Source organism: Grammomys surdaster, unplaced genomic scaffold (genome assembly GCF_004785775.1).
Source record: "Grammomys surdaster isolate TR1022 unplaced genomic scaffold, NIH_TR_1.0 99, whole genome shotgun sequence".
Taxonomy (NCBI): Eukaryota; Metazoa; Chordata; class Mammalia; order Rodentia; family Muridae; genus Grammomys; species Grammomys surdaster.
The window spans coordinates 14,420,591-14,436,984 of NW_021604578.1; the positions used below are offsets into that span (position 1 = coordinate 14,420,591).

At 35.4% G+C, this 16,394-nt stretch overlaps 1 protein-coding gene across 1 annotated transcript in view; it reads right to left on the reverse strand.

Moving 5' to 3' along the window:
- Positions 1–16,394, reverse strand: part of Adamts6 (ADAM metallopeptidase with thrombospondin type 1 motif 6) — a 221,770-nt gene that overhangs the window by 132,701 nt on the left and 72,675 nt on the right. The window contains exon 9 of the mRNA XM_028783635.1: positions 13,741–13,846. Within this exon, the coding sequence (XP_028639468.1) occupies positions 13,741–13,846 (106 nt within the window). The remainder of the gene's footprint in view (positions 1–13,740; positions 13,847–16,394) is intronic.

Below are 16,394 nucleotides of genomic sequence, written 5' to 3' on the forward strand. Positions count from 1 at the left end.
CATAGACTTGTCATCTCTCTGTTTATACCATGCCTGCTCATTTAGCTGCCTCCAGATTTGTACCACACTATTCAGCTCTTCATATGCTAAATATTTCAGAAAAAGATTTGTTATACACAAAAAAGGAAAGAATGAAACTAAGAAAAAATAGAAAAGAAAAGAAAAATGGAAAACAAAAAGAAGAAAAGATATGAACGTAATTGTGGCTTCATAACATGAATTGGGTAGTGCTCCTTCTATCTCTATTTTGTGTAACAGTTTATAAAAAATTGGTATTAGGTCTTCTTGGAAGGTCTGATAGAATTCTGCACTAAAACCACCTGGTCCTGGGCTTTTTTTGGTAGGGAAACTTTTAATGACAGCTGCTATTTCTTTAGTGGTTATAGGACTATTTAAATGGTTTATCTGATTCTGATTCTGATTTAACTTTGGTGTCTGGTATCTACAATTTACAGTGGTAGTCATTATAATTAGGAAGAAGTTTAATGACACGTGCAATGTATTTGGCATAATTCTAATACCTCTCAGGATGTTTTAACGATACATAGGGAGCTTATGAATTTCAAGAATGCTGCTCTGCTGAGTGTTGATGCGGTAGATACTGCAGATAAAATCACCCATGACCTGAGGTCAGTATTTCCATTTTGGTCAAGCTTCAAAAAATGGCATATATAGCTTGACAATGCTAGCTGTTTTTGTCCTGGGAATATTTTTATTCCTGCCCATTGTATTAAAACTTTTCTTCAACAACATCAACATGTTGGCAGCTAAGTACATAGCTTGAACCTGAAAATGAACTCCCAGACATAGTTATTAAATTAACAGACTGGGAAGCCAAGAATGGATAAGACTCTGCACAGAGCCTTACCAACCTAAGACATAAGTGCATTGCTTTGGATAATGCATATTCCATGATGGGTAAGGAAGGCATTCTTGTCAGAACAACCTAAGACGGGCTCAATCTTGTTAATGAAATAAAAAAGTGGGAGAGGTGGAGAGCTTTTGGGGCTGCTTGGCAAGAATCTGACATGTGCCAAAGACAAAGAAATGGGCTGTTTGACAGGAATATGACATTTGCCAAGGCCATGGAAGTAGTCTTCAGGCAAGAATCTAACATTAGACTAGAACAAAGAAGTAATCTCAGGTAGGAACCTAAATATTAGGCTAGAACAAAGAAGTAATTTCAGACAGGAATCTAAATTTTATACTAGAACAAGGAAGCAGACTTTAGACCTGAAAATGACCTTGGGCTAGGACAGGGAAGTAGGATCAGATACTTTGGTCATCCTGATAAGACCTTAGAAACAGTGGTCACAGGAGTATTCACGTAATTGGGTTTAATGCCTTGCTTTTTCTTTGACTATTTGTGTTTATTATCTTGCTTGTTCCTTGACTACTTGCATCTATTGTATTGCTAGATCCTCAACCTAAAACTGACCTTAATACATGCATGTAATCAAATGGCATAAAAGCATAAAGGAGAATTTGAGAAATTCTTAGGTAAATGGATGGAACTAGAAAATATCATCCTGAGTGAGGTAATCCAATCACAAAAGAACACGCATGGTATGCACTTACTGATAATTGGATATTAGCCCAAAAGCTCACAATACCCAGATTTGTCCAAGATTATAACAGAAGGCTAATTAACTACTTTGCCTGCCCACTCACTGGAACAATTGTGTGTCTTTTAGCCACCGTTAGACTTTCTTATTAACTTCAACACTTAAAGTGCCTCATTCTATCCATAGGGTTAGGGCATTCATGCAAGATGATGATGCCAGATAGAACTCAGGACTTTCTGAATTGATGTTAATGACACAGGAAGCACAATGTTTGCACACAAAAAGAGAACCTTTGGAAACTGTCCATGCATGACTAATGGACAATTACAAAACTTTGGTTAGCTGAGGAAATTAATAAAAGCTGCCTGATTATGTCTGGTCAGTGCTGGTTCCCTTTGACTTAAGTCAGCTGGCTCAAAATAAAGTTTTAATCAAGAAACCTTGTCTGTGTTGTTCACATGACTTAGTCTCATTTCTATTATTTCTATGCCAGAAAAACTCAACATCAATTATCACCATTATATTCCATATTCTGAGGAAAAACTTACAGCTATCCACAGAACTCCCAAATGAACAATCTCTTAAATATATCTTTATATAAGTTCTATTTTAATTTTAATTATGGTTAGTATATGTGTGCATGATGTGGATGTGAACAAGCCATAGCACATGCATGTTTTTGTTTGTTTGTTTTTGGTTTTGGTTTTGGTTTTTGGTTTTTCGAGACAGGGTTTCTCTGTATAGCCTGGGCTGTCCTGGAACTTACTCTGTAGACCAGGCTGGCCTCAAACTCAGAAATCCGCCTGCCTCTGCCTCCCAAGTGCTGGGATTAAAGGCGTGTGCCACCACCACCCGGAAGACATGCATGTTCAACACTGAGAAGACCATGTTGTGGAGCTGGTTTTCTTCTTGAACTATACATGAGCTCTAGACTTGCTCAAGTTTTTTTACCTGCAAAGCTATCCAGTAGCCTTTACCTAAGTCTCTATGATACACTTAGCTCACAAAAGTATTATAATGAAACCGAATATAATGTATTTAATTAGGAACCAAAGTTTCATTAAACAGACCCTTGTTGATTATACAGAAGAAAATGGTGGACACCATGCTAACTTAGTTTTTTTTTAAAAAAAAAGAGGATATGTTTGTGATATTAAAACATAGTTTATTAGGCCATTACTATATTCATGATTCTATAATTTTTAATTTTTTTTCATGAATGAATCCTTTTAAGGATGGTAAAGATACTTACATATCAAAAATTGACTTTTAAATAAATTACATGATAATTTCAGTGAGTACAAAACAGCTATTATAAAATTTGGAAGTTTTATTCACGTATTAAAAAGCTGCAACAAACGATGTCTGCAAGCAACAATAAAGCACAATTCAGGCCAGAAACCATAAGCTTATGCCTGACATCACATAGGTGAAACTTGAGTGCTTCTCATCTATGGCTGAAGTTCAGACAAGAAAATCTGCCCTCCTCACTTTCATTCAACAGAAGTAGTAGAAGTCTTAACCAGAGCAAAGCTTTTCAGTCTTATACTTTGTACTACTCCATGTAAAACTACAATGTCAAGGGCAAAGGAATAAAGTCAGTGGCTGTAAGATGTAGCTTAAAATTGAAAATAAAAATGACTCAATGAGGTTTACTTTGTAGATAATTTAAGGATTAGTAATTTACCTTCTGTTGGAAATTATGAATTTAAAACAATAGTTGCTAATCCAACTTTCCTACCTGTAGACATGTTTATTCTTTAATTTTTAAATATAATTTTTATCTCTGGGTACAAATGGGTAGGCATTCAAGTGTGTATGTTCATTATATGTGTGCCACAGTATGAGTTTAGAAGTCAAAACATAATCTTGAGTGTTGGTCCTCACTTTCAACCTTGTTGAAACAAAACCTCTTTGTTGTTTTTCCACACTATATACTAGGGGATTTTTCTATCTCATCTCCCATCTCTCCAAAGAAGCACTGGAATCACAGATACTTAAGCACTCAGTACAGCTCTGGCATGGGTTCTGGAGAGTCAAACTCAGGTCTTTTTTTTTTTTCCTGAAGAAAGCACTTGGCCCACTGGCCGTCTCCCCAGTCCACATGCAACACTTCTGTTTATTTATTACACTTATTTACGTATAGAGCAATACATGAGGAGACCAGAGGAAAATGTGTGGGAACTGGTGCTTTTCTTGCAACCTGTGGATCCCCAGGATCAAACCTATCAGGCTTCCAACAAGAGACTTTAACCACATGTGGCAAGATCTTAATGGACTACAACTCACCCTTCAGAGATACAGAAAAGAAATTAGTAATTCAGCTTCATTCTATCACACACCCCACATCAGGAGGCTTTATAACTTCTTTGGGGCACAATTCTCCTCAAATGACTTGGCTACTATTAGTAGTCATTCCCTCTTATAAAAACTCAGCTGAAGTTCTGTATCTTACATTACATGAGTAGAGGTCTTCATTCAGTGCATGAGCGATCACTCAGGAGTCATGCAAATTATGTTTTAACAGAGCATCAAGATTTTTAATGAGTAAAAACTCAAATTCTGTTATGAGACTATAGTTTTTAAAGCAATATGACATCGGCAAAGGGAAGCTTTTAAAATGACAATTCCCAGAACAGAAATGGAGAGATGCTTCAGTGATTAAAAGTGATTGCTGGCAACCATGGCAACCCAAGTTCAAATCCTCAGAACTCATACAAAAAGTTGCATGTGAAATTGATCAATGGAATCAAGTCGAAGAGCCATAAATAAACCCACACATCTATGGGCATTTGCTTTTTTGATAAAGAAGCCCAAACTATACAGTGAAAAAAGAAAGCATCTTCAACAAATGGGGCTAGTCTAACTGGATGTCTACATGTAGAAGAATGTAAATAAATTCATCTTTATTACCCTGCACAAAACTCAAGTCCAAGTGGATCAAAAAACTAAACATAAAACCAGACGCACTAAATCTCATAGAAGAGAAAGTGGGAAATAGCCTTGAATGCATTGGTATAGAAGACAATATCCTGGACAAAACATCAATGGCTCAGTCTTTTAGATCAACAATTGATAAATGGGACCTCATGAAACTGCAAAGCTTCTGCAAGGCAAAGGACACTTTCAACAGGACAAAGTGGCAGCCTATAGACTGGGAAACAATCTTCCTCAACCCTACATCTGACAGAGGGCTAATATCCAAAATTTATAAAGAACTCAAGACATTAGACACCAACAACCCAAATAACCCAATTAAAATATGGGGTACAGAGCTAGACAGAGAATTCTCAACAGAGGAATCTCGAATGGCTGAGAACCACTTAAAGCAATGTTCACAGTCCTTAGTCGTCAGGGAAATGTAAATCAAAACAACTGTTGAGATTCCACCTTACACTGGTCAGAATAGCTAAGATCAAAAGCGCAAGTGATACCACCTGCTGTAGAGGATGTGGAGCAAGGGGAACACTCCTCCGTTGCTGGTGGGAGTGCAAACTTGTACAACCATTTTGGAAATCAATTTGGCGGTTTCTCAGAAAACTGGAAATAGTTCTATTTCAAGACCCACCAATACTACTCCTGGCCATTTACACAAAAGATGTGCCACAATCCCACAAAGACATTTCATCAGCTATGTTCATAGCAGCTTTATTTGAAATAACCAGAAACTAGAAACAAACTAGATGTCTCTCAACTGAAGAATTAAACAAAATGGAATTAGTATTATCAAAAATTCTGTAGATTCTAATTCTATTTTAGGTCTAAATTTTAAATTTTTGTATTCATAATTTAATTATAAACACATGAGTGCTACACATCCCTAGTCTGACAATTTTACTTTCTATTTTGGCTTCTGAATGAAAGTGGGTTAGAGAAACATGTCCTTGAAATAACTGGCAAAGAATCAGAAGGAAGGAAGAGAAAATTAATAAAAAGATGTGTTCTTCCAATGTAGGATCTTTATCACTACAGCACACATCACAGGGTCCACAGCACATCTGTGTAACTCAAAATCTCCACAATGAGCTGCTGAGTAAATCTCATGTCAAAAAAAGTTTGCTTGAGTGACAGATTAACTGCTGAATAAATGTGAACCGTGAAAGAGGACATTTGAGACTGTGTATGTCTCCCTTAAAAGTGAATGTCGTTCCCTGAGCCTTGGGTGTGGGAGTGTTTTGTAGATATGCCCAGAGAAACTGGTCTCCACAATGCTACATTATGATTGGTTGTGGGTTTCTGTAGTAGCCTCTGTCTGTTGCCAAGATAAGTCAAACTTCACAGGAAAAAAAATCAGTGGACTTCAGCACTACACAAAGAACTACCAGCAACCTAGCAAAGCTGGGAGCAGGAGAGGTGTTCCTCCCCAAGGAAAAGCATACCAATTGATTGTTCAATGCCAAATAGTTAGCTCTGAACACAAGTCACATTATAGGAACTGAACAGGTTATATTTAGGAATATATATGTATAACAAATATATATATGCATGCAGTAACAGTTAAGAAAAAGAGGCCATGAATTGAAGGAGGGTAGGGAGGGGTATATGAGAGGTTTCAGGAGGGGAAAAGGAAGAAGAAGTGTTGTAATAAATTACAGTCTCAAAAATGAACAAAAAAGAGTGAATGATGAACTGAAAATATAGGTAATGAAGGGAAAAGAAAAGAGTTTAACTCAAAATCCATCACATCACTAATCAGAGACATGGTAGAGGTGGTCTAACTGAGCAGCGTATATAATAAAGGCTATTTATTAAACTATATGTCTACAGCTAAGAGAAAAGCTATCATGTATGACAAGAGATGGACATAATGCTTTCCTCAAACATCTTATTATTAAAAATAATTAGATTAAATTATTTGTTCTAATGTTTCCACTTGAAACTATATTAACAAAGCAAAATTTTCTCACATATGATAATTATATAACCACAAAAGATACATCTTTTTATTTTTAAAGACATCTAAGAAGCAGCTTATGTGTAATACACTGTTTTACTTCATCTTGAATTATACAAATAATTATTTGCCAAAATATGCAATACATCTTGTACCACAAAGATATGATGTACTCTAGATTTGGCTGTACAATTTTTACTATTTTGGGGGGGGGAGATTTGATAGAGTAAAAATAGTAAACCCAACTGGCTGAATATAAATTTAATCTGCATTAAAACATATAGTTTGCTGAAAATCACGTTTTTATATCAAATTCAATGTGCGATACCCAGATTTTCATACATATTGCCATGTTACATAGTAGAAGAAGGATAATCATTTGGGGAGATGAACAGGAGGGAGGGAGAGAGATGACAAATAGGGTAATGAATGGAAGGGCAGACAAAGCCAACTACCATGTAAATTAAAATGTCATAACAGGACACACTGATTGCTACACTAACTGATAACCATTTTTTAAAAGTACCTAGTTTAAATCTTGCTTCTAATCAAGTTCCATTTTTAATCTGAAGATAATCATGTTGCTAATACACCAACCTCACTTTTTGTTAGTAAACAGTGGTACTTAATGCTAGCAATCATTTAATTAAATGTATAGTATGTTTGGCACATGTTTTTTAATTCTGCCACTAAAGAAAAAAGTGAATAAATATGATCACTCAGTTCTTCAAAAGATTCTAACATCACATGATCAAAGTACTGTTTTTAAAGTTATTTAATATGATACAATTGATTTTTTATGTAACCTTTGTTTTCAGGCATGCTAATTCACACCTATATAATGTCAGAATTTGTGATGCTAAGCATGAGGAATTTGGAATTTGAGGCTATCCTGGAATAAATAGTTCATTCCAGGCCAACAGTGATAGTCCATCTGAAAAATGTAAAGGAAGGAAGGAAGGAAGGAAGGAAGGAAGGAAGGAAGGAAGGAAGGAGAAGAAAAAGAGGCAAACTTATTAAACGATGTATTCTAAATTGTTACAACTGTAAAATATCAAAGTTAAATAGTCACATTGTAGCAGAGAAAATTAAAGAGAATAAGATATTCTTTGATTTTTTTCCATTTGTGACCTGTCTTTACTGATGACTGATTTTTGCTATGAAACATTTATTGTAATAAGTACTCAGTCGTCTACATCTGACAAATGTTTTTAGATATAGTAGTGCTTAGATATAGATTTTACATGTAGTAGTCACTCATTGAGATAGATATTATAATCTATTCATGTGTTCTTTTTAAACAGGCTTTGGAATTTTGTTCTGTTTCATATACAGTTTACTATAGCAAATAACTCAAGATAACAAATCTAGATAGGAGGATAGTCAATGACAGTGTTACCTAGCAAAATTTAGTACCTAAAGTCTTCCCAAATGTTCACAAAGCAATATTGATGTTTAGTATATGCTAAGTCTAAGTGTTTCTAAGCTGAGGCTTAGATCTCCAAAATTCCATAAAATCACTGCAATATATTTATATTTCTTCTTCTACTATTATTATATCTAGTAGGGTAAGCTGGAGTTGTACACATATGGTTAAAGGTAACACTGTTTGCAAAGACAGAGAAAATAGGTGCAGTAATGCAACTTTTGCCATGATAACTCTCCTCAGTTATCATAAATGTTATCAGTTATACATACTATGTTGCTAATTTAAGACTGAAGGAAAGGCCATCCAGAGACTGCCCCACCTGGGGATCCATCCCATATAAAGACACCAAACCCAGACACTATTGTGGATGCCAAGAAGCACTTGTTGACAGGAGCCTGATATAGCTGTCTCCTGAGAGCCTCTGCCAAAGCCTGACAAATACAGAGATGGATCCTCGCAGTCAACCATTGGGCTGAGCACAGGTTCCCCAATGGAGAATTTAGAGAAAGAACTTAAGGAGCTGAAGGGGTTACCCATAGGAAGACAACAATATCAACCAATCAGACCCCTCATAGTACCCAGGGACTAAACCACCAAACAAAGAGTACACATGGAGGGACTCATGGCTCCAGCAGCATATATAGCCGAGGATGGCCTTCTTAGGCATCAGTGGGAGGAGAGGCCCTTGGTCTTGGGAAGGCTGGATGCCCTAGTGTAGGGAAATGCCAGGACAGGGAGACGGGAGTGGATAACTGGATGGAGGAACACCCTCACAGAAGAAGGGGGAGGGAGGATAGGATAGGGGGTTTGCAGAGGGGAAACCGCAAAACGGGATAACATTTGAAATGTAAATAAATAAAATATCCAACAAATATATTTTTTAAATGTTGCTAATTTGGTTCACGACATCTATCTATAAGTATGATATTGTCTACCTGCAAATTCATTTATTTGATTTTTTTTCAGGACAATGAAGGAGATAAAATTTATCAAAGCTTCTAAAGTTGGTAATAATACATTACAAGGCTTATTTCTGTAGTATACACATACAAACACACACACACACACAAACAATTATTCTGAAATCTCAGATACTGAACACTACAATCATCAGACTGATCTATCTGATCTAACTTTTGTCATTAGTACCTAAAATAACACAGCTTTAATTATGAAGAATTTACTAAGAAAACTTTTCTAAGGAATGCCCTTATTTCAGAATTTATTGTTTCAGCCACTATGAGAAGGGATATTTATACATAAGGAATATTTATGAAAATGTTTATCATATTATAAGCATAATTTATACAACTGTATATACATGGACATTTATTTATAGAGACATATATAAACATAGAAATTAATTTTAGTATCTTACTGGCCATAACCAAAATTGACTTCTCACTCCACATATGTATGCATACAGACCCATGTATAAATCACACACACACATAAAAAAAAAGTGTAAAAGATAAAGTTAAAACCCATTCAATTGCAATAATGACTCAAGTTACACTGTACTCACTATGTAGAGCTTGTTATATGAAAATGTCAGCTACATTCAATGAAAAAGAGAACAGTGTGATAAACTGCCAATACACCCAATCGGTGTTAGAAAATCTTGCTTTATATTTTAGCCTTAGGTTTAAAGTCAAACCTAAGACATCCTGACTCTTTAGTTTAAAACATTTCGATATACATCCTAAAAACAAGGAATACTTTTCTGACCTCCTTTAATATTACTTCTGTTTGTATATTTAAACACATTAGTTGTTTTGTAATACATTGGATGTCTGATTGAATTCTTGCCACCCTTCTTTGGTATCATATTTTTTTAACTTCTAAAATCCATGAAAACAACACAATTATTTACAACAATCTTTCAAAAGGCATGTCTTCCTTTTGGCTTTTATTAAGTGAAATTGGTTTAAAACTTACATTAAAATTAGACATAGCATAACATAAAGTCTATTAGTCAATTTGACAAGAAAACTATTTCCTAATTATTCACAAAGGTATAAAAATACATTTTTATAATGGGTTGGATCTGGGGAAATGGCTCAATCTGAAAAGTGCTCACTGAATAATAAACACGAGAAGCCAAGTTCAATCTCTAAGCAGCTATGTATGTCTCATACTTGCAATCCCAGCTTTGGGAAGTAGAAAACTGGAACTCACTACCCGGCCAGTCTAGGCTACATGGTCAGAAGAGACTCTGGCTCAAATAGAAAGTAGGCAGTACCCAAGGAATGACATCAAGTTTGTTTGAGCCTCCACATCTATGGGTACATATACAAGCGCTTGTGCACACAAGTGCGTGCACACACACACACACACACACACACAGAGAGAGAGAGAGAGAGAGAGAGAGAGAGAGAGAGAATCATTATCTAAGAGTTGGACAAATAAAAACATTATCATACACCCATTAAAATGGATATTATAGGTCTATGAAAATACAAGTTGGGCACAAAACACATTATAAACAAATTTTAAAAAATAGAAAATTATTCACATATTCTAGTCCTTCAGTAGAGATTCTTCTTAATAATTAACTATCAAAGATTCTTACAGCAAGGAATCTACATCTATTACCCTATCACTTAAAATTCTTCATCATGATAAAAATCACATGGTGACACACACTTTTAGCTGGGAAGCAAAGGCACAACAATGCAAGCTGGAAAGTATACTTGGTGCATTCTTACAGCTGCCATTTCAGCTCAGGAAGCAGCACCCTCACTCATTTCCTTGTTTGGTTTGAGGACTTTTACAAAGTGCTAGGGATCAAATATTAAACCAAAGCCTTTACAAGCTAGTCAAGCTCTCTATCACTGATCTACCTCTACAGCCTGTATGTCTATATTTTAGTAGTGTGAACTGTACCAGAGTATGTCTGCTGAGTTAAGCACTAGGATCTTAAAAGTAAGTAAAAGGCTTTTAATGAAACATTTTTCCCTGACCAAATAATAATCTGACACACACTAAAATGATGACTGGTAAAAACATCCTGTCCAGGAAAAGAGGAAGAGATGACAGCAATATCATACTCATCTGGGTATGAGAATCAAGTGGTTATTTGCTTTCCTTTTGTTTTGTTCTTCCTGACAAGTGACATACTTGAATAAAAATACTCTCAATCCTACAGATTTTGTGAAATTTCATGTTTCATTTTTTGCACATTTTTCCATTTATTTATTTTACATCTCGATGTAAATAGAGCAGCTTCCTCTCCTTCCTACACTCCCAATTCCTCCCTCTACACTCCCCTCCTCCTTGTCCCTTCAGATATCCACCTGCCTTGGCATATCAAGTTGCAGGAGAACTAGGCTCATCTTCTGCTATTGAGGTTAAACAAGGCAGCCCAGTTAGGGGAAAGGGATCTAGAGCAGGCAAAAGTGTCAGACAGACACACTTTCAAACAAGAATTAACTGTGAAAGAACATTACTCCAGGTTACCAACTTGAGATGAATAGTCTACATTCTCACAGTTATTTTATGTAAAGTATAAACCATTAATTTGTGGACTCTTTCAAAGGACTGACACACAGGCCAAACAAGTAAAATCTAGAAAGCTTGTGAGGCAGCAAAAATGTTAATAAATGGTATAAAGAAATAATATTTTTACCTAAGCTATGTAAATTTAAAATGGGATCATGGAGGATATGATATGTAGGCAATAAAGAACACTTGTTCTTGCAGAGGATCAGGGTTCAGCTCCCAGCACCCACATGATGGTCACAACCATCTGTGACTCCAGTTGCAGGGGATTCAAGGCCTTCTTCTGACATTTGAGGACACCAGACACACACTTAGTGCACATATGTACATGAAGGCAAAACATTAAGATATATCTAAAAGAAGGAGGATACAAAACAACAAAAACAAAATAAATAAGAAAAGAAATGGGTGTGCAAATGAAGGCACTGGCCTAGGCTAACACGTGATTGCATGAGATGACAGTACATTCATAACACATTATTCATCCACTATTTGGTATCTACTTTAATCTTTCAACACAATTGACTCTAGCAGAGCCTATTAAATGTAGTATGGAGCCAGGCAGAGGCAGGTAGATCTCTGTGAGTTCCAGGCCAGCCAAGCCTACGTTGCGAGATGGAGTCTCAACAAAGCAGAACAGAACAGAACAGAACAGAATACAACACAACACAACACAACACAACACAACACAAAGACTGGTACAATTGCATAAGATTATGAGTCATTAACGAGACAGATTTTGGAGTGAGTTGAAGATAACTGACTAGTTAGGAAGGCTTTTTCTTTTGTTCCCTGATGTTTGTTGCAATGCAAACTGGAATGCCTATGTTTTAAGGCTCCACTATAAGTGCAGTAGTGACTTTTTCTGTCTAAATCCAGTCAGGGTTAAAACTTGCTGGCAACTTGGATTTATACCCAAATCAATTCCAATAAAGAAAAAAAGCAAAGGAAAAATGAAAAAGACAACAAACTACCTCAAATTTAGTTAGAGCTAAATTTTAAGAGAGAGAAGGTAAGAGGAAAGGAGGGGGAAACGAAGGGGGGAAGGAAGAGAAGAAGGGAGGGAGGGAGAAAAGGATGGATGAACAGAAGGAAGGAAGGAAAGAAGGAAAGAAGGAAAGAATGAAAGAAGGAAAGAAGGAAAAAGATCCTGAAATATGGATTTTTTTCTCAAGAATTGCCTCTGACACATAAATACTGATTTTTATTTGTACCTTTATTTTTCATCAACTTCACCATTTAAAAAAGGTAGATCATTAGCTACAATCAGATAAATGCTGTGGGTTCCCACAGACTGTTGTCTCAATTAAAGCTACTTATATTTCAAAATTTAAAGTAGTAGATATAACTAGTCATTTGCTAAAAATTAATAACTTCTGCTTAGAAGAAAGTAGAATGATTTGGCTCAAAAGCTAAATCTATCAGTAAGATGAGGTTCTTTTGTTTAGCTTTACCTTATGAGAGCATTAGTTCGATTCACATTAAACACTAAGAACAAGTCATCTTCCAATTTTAAAAACTCAAATATGAAAAATATTGTCAAATCTTTCTTTTGACATCCACAGACTTTTACATTTACTTATGTCTGTTCTTTGCCATTTGGGGGTTGGGAAGAAGTATCATTTTAAACATTGACATTGATTTATTTGAAATAACTATTAAAAACTTAAAATCCAAGGCTGAGTTCTGACACGCACAGTTTTTTCCATGCCCTGTGAGCACACCTGAAGGCACTAGTCATCTACACAGCCACTGTGCCTAGGGAACGTACGCCTCCAGCTTCACCAAAGGCGAAACTAAACGTGCATCTGAAGGAAATAGGGTCAACGAGTTTAAACAAATATATGGAGCCAGAAATGGTGGTTTATTCTTGTCACTCCAACACCCAGAAGGCTGAGGCAGGAGGATTACTGTGCATTCCAGCCCAGCCTGTCTAAGTCAAGGAAAAGCTGTACTATAGAACAAGAGTCTGTCTCATAAAATAATGAAAATATAAACAAAATGAGAAAACAAAAACTCCAAACAAATGATACAACACATAAATTATTCCTTAATGAAAAGAGAGATTACTTGCACAATTGGACTTTATAAGAACTAGGTGTGGAGAAGATATCTAAAGCTTACTGTTTTAAATGCCCATAACAATACTCAAGTGTGATATGTTTGGCTATTTAACAAGTCTCCAGTTCTTATGATGATTTATCCCAATACCCAAAATGATAACATTCTCTATTGAAAGCTGTCAAAAAGGCTGTAAAAAAGAATTGAGTGCAGGCTTTCCACACAGTAGTTACAAGTGGCTTAAAGAGTAGAGCTGTACAGTTTATTTTGGTTTTCTTAAATGCACTCACTTGTGACCAATCTCATGTGCAATGGTAAAAGCTGACCCCAGGCCAATGTCTTCATTAATGCTGCAGCTCCTTTCAGGCTCACACATTCCAGCCACAGAGGCTAAGCCTGAATAAACAGAAAGAGACACAACGGGTCAAGCCAAGGTGTTTCAGCCTTTAAAAGCCCATACGTCTAAATGCCTGGATTCTTTTTAATAACCTCCATGCACAGAAGGAGCAGTTGGCAAAAGGTTAACTTTCTAGTCGTTTGCAAAATCACTGGGGGAAATTTCACTTTGCCGGCTAGACATTAATATTTTTTGAACTGCAGTCAGTGCTGGAAAATGTCTAGACTAGGGGTTAGATTTATAAATTTTACTTCTGGTAACTTGGGACCACCTAGTAACTTGAGCCAGAAAAGGGAATTCAAGAAAGCATTTCTATTTTAATATTCTTCAGGCTGTAGAAAGCAAAATATATCCACATTATTTTTCTAAAGAGATCTGTTTAAGTTTAGTGGGTTCATAAAAATATACAAGCAACATTTTAGTTAACAAAAAGAGGGAATCCCAAATGGTTTTATAAATGACATTTTTATAAAAACAAAATGGATGGTTCATAATGGGAAAAACTATGAAAGATGTGAGACTTTGTAGTTTTTAATCCCAGAAAATCAGTCTTGATGGCAGCAGTTTACACTGTTGTTGTTTTTTGTTTGTTTGTTTTGTTTTTTTAATGGAGGGAAGTCATTCATACATTCCATGTTGTTTTCTTCTCTACCAGCCCCCTTCAGTGCTTTAGAGTTCTTACTAATAAAGCAAAACCATGGTGTTAATTGGTTGATCTCTAGTGAAATGTTATGTTACTCGAGATATTTCCCCTTGGAAGCTTTAGTATTTACTTCCAAATGAATACCATGCTCTGTGGATTATGTACTGTGGATTAGTATAGAATTTTAAATCAGCACTTAGAAAAAAAGGGTTTTATAAGAAATGAAAAATGCCATCTGTTTTAAGAAAGCAGATCCCAAGTACTAAATGCAGTGAAGAACAGTCGTTTAAAGAGAGGAGGGCATTTTATGTAGTCTGTTATCCTGCTTTTCCAGTGTCAGGAACTGTCTTCCCACAGATCCCTCAGAGCAGGGCAGTGGATAGTCACTGGGTGTAACAAACAGTGTTCTGTGAGTAGGTATGATTTCCCAAGGAGCACTAATTGAGAACAGCTTACACTATTTGATCGATATTTTCTATGAAGGAAGCTCTAGAAATTGTGTTGTTTGTTCTTTCTGATGTATTAAAATAATAGACACACTATAACAAAGTTAAGGTGATTGTTTGGTTTGCCTACTGTTTTATAAGGGATAGGCAGAAGGGAGAAAGGGAGTTGATTCCCACCTCAGAGTTAGTATAAGCACTCAGGACATCACCGTGCTGACCTAGTATTGAGACCAGAAAAGAAGACAATAAAAAGAAGAACCACTTGGGACAAAAAGAATTCATTCTTTGAATAATGAAAAATATGTTTTAAATGTTACTTCTAATTCCCACTAAAGAACGCACAGGCATTCTCCATGCAGATAAAAACAGGATTTGGCTGTTTGGGTTCAGTATGGGAGAACATTTGGGAAGAACAAAATAAAAATGAGCACTGTTTTTGTTCTGAGTTATGTTTAAAAGATCACTACTTACAATTTTTAATAAATTAACATATCTTATGCTTCCAAAGACTACTCTCTTGTTCTTCTAATGATGGTGGTGCTGGAGTGGGTTGTTATTTGTTTTGTTGTTTTGATTTTTTTTCTTTTTTTGGATATGAAAATGTTTTTTCTTTCGGTGTGTGCCCTATGACTGCATTCTTAATTAAGAATTCTCACTGACACCCCAGTGTAGTTGTAAGTATATGTTTACTTGATATCTGACATAAAATTGGTAACTCTGCTAAAGAACAACTTTAGAAAAGATGTATTTGGAGAGCAAAGGTAACTCTTAACTAATGTAAGAATAAACTAGTATATGCTCATTAACTCTCGCCATTTTTTAGTTTCCTAACAATTGCTGCTTTCAAAATTCCTATATATGCTAGTGTTAATCAGGGGTTCAGGTTCATTACTGTTTGGGTCATTTGGATTTTCTCAGTTTGACAATCAGTTTACAACCTTAACCCTAATTACCCTTGTAATACAACTGGCCATCAGAGTTGTTAACCAAGAGATTATAAAAAAACAAAAAAACAAAAACCTCATCATAAACAAAACAAGTAATAGAAAATAAATAAATAAATTATGATTTATTTAAATAAATTTATTCAAATAAATAAATTTAGGTAAGTAAATTACCTAAAATAGATAATAAATTAAAATTAAATCTGTAAAATAGTAATAAATTGATTGATTCTGTACTAACATATTCTACATATAAACCAATACAAGTATCTATGTATGCATTTTATTCATTTTTCAAAAATTATAATTTTAATTTACAAAGTAATTGATCTCTACAACATATTCATATGTGCCTTGCAATTAATTTAAAAGATTATAAAAAGCAACAAATACATTGAAACTGCCAAAGTTAGTCTCAACTTCAGGTTTTCTCAGTTGTCCTTAAAATGCTAAAAAGAAAATCCCAACATGAGCTGGCTTAGCAGAGAACTCTTTCTCTGATACGTATTAACTA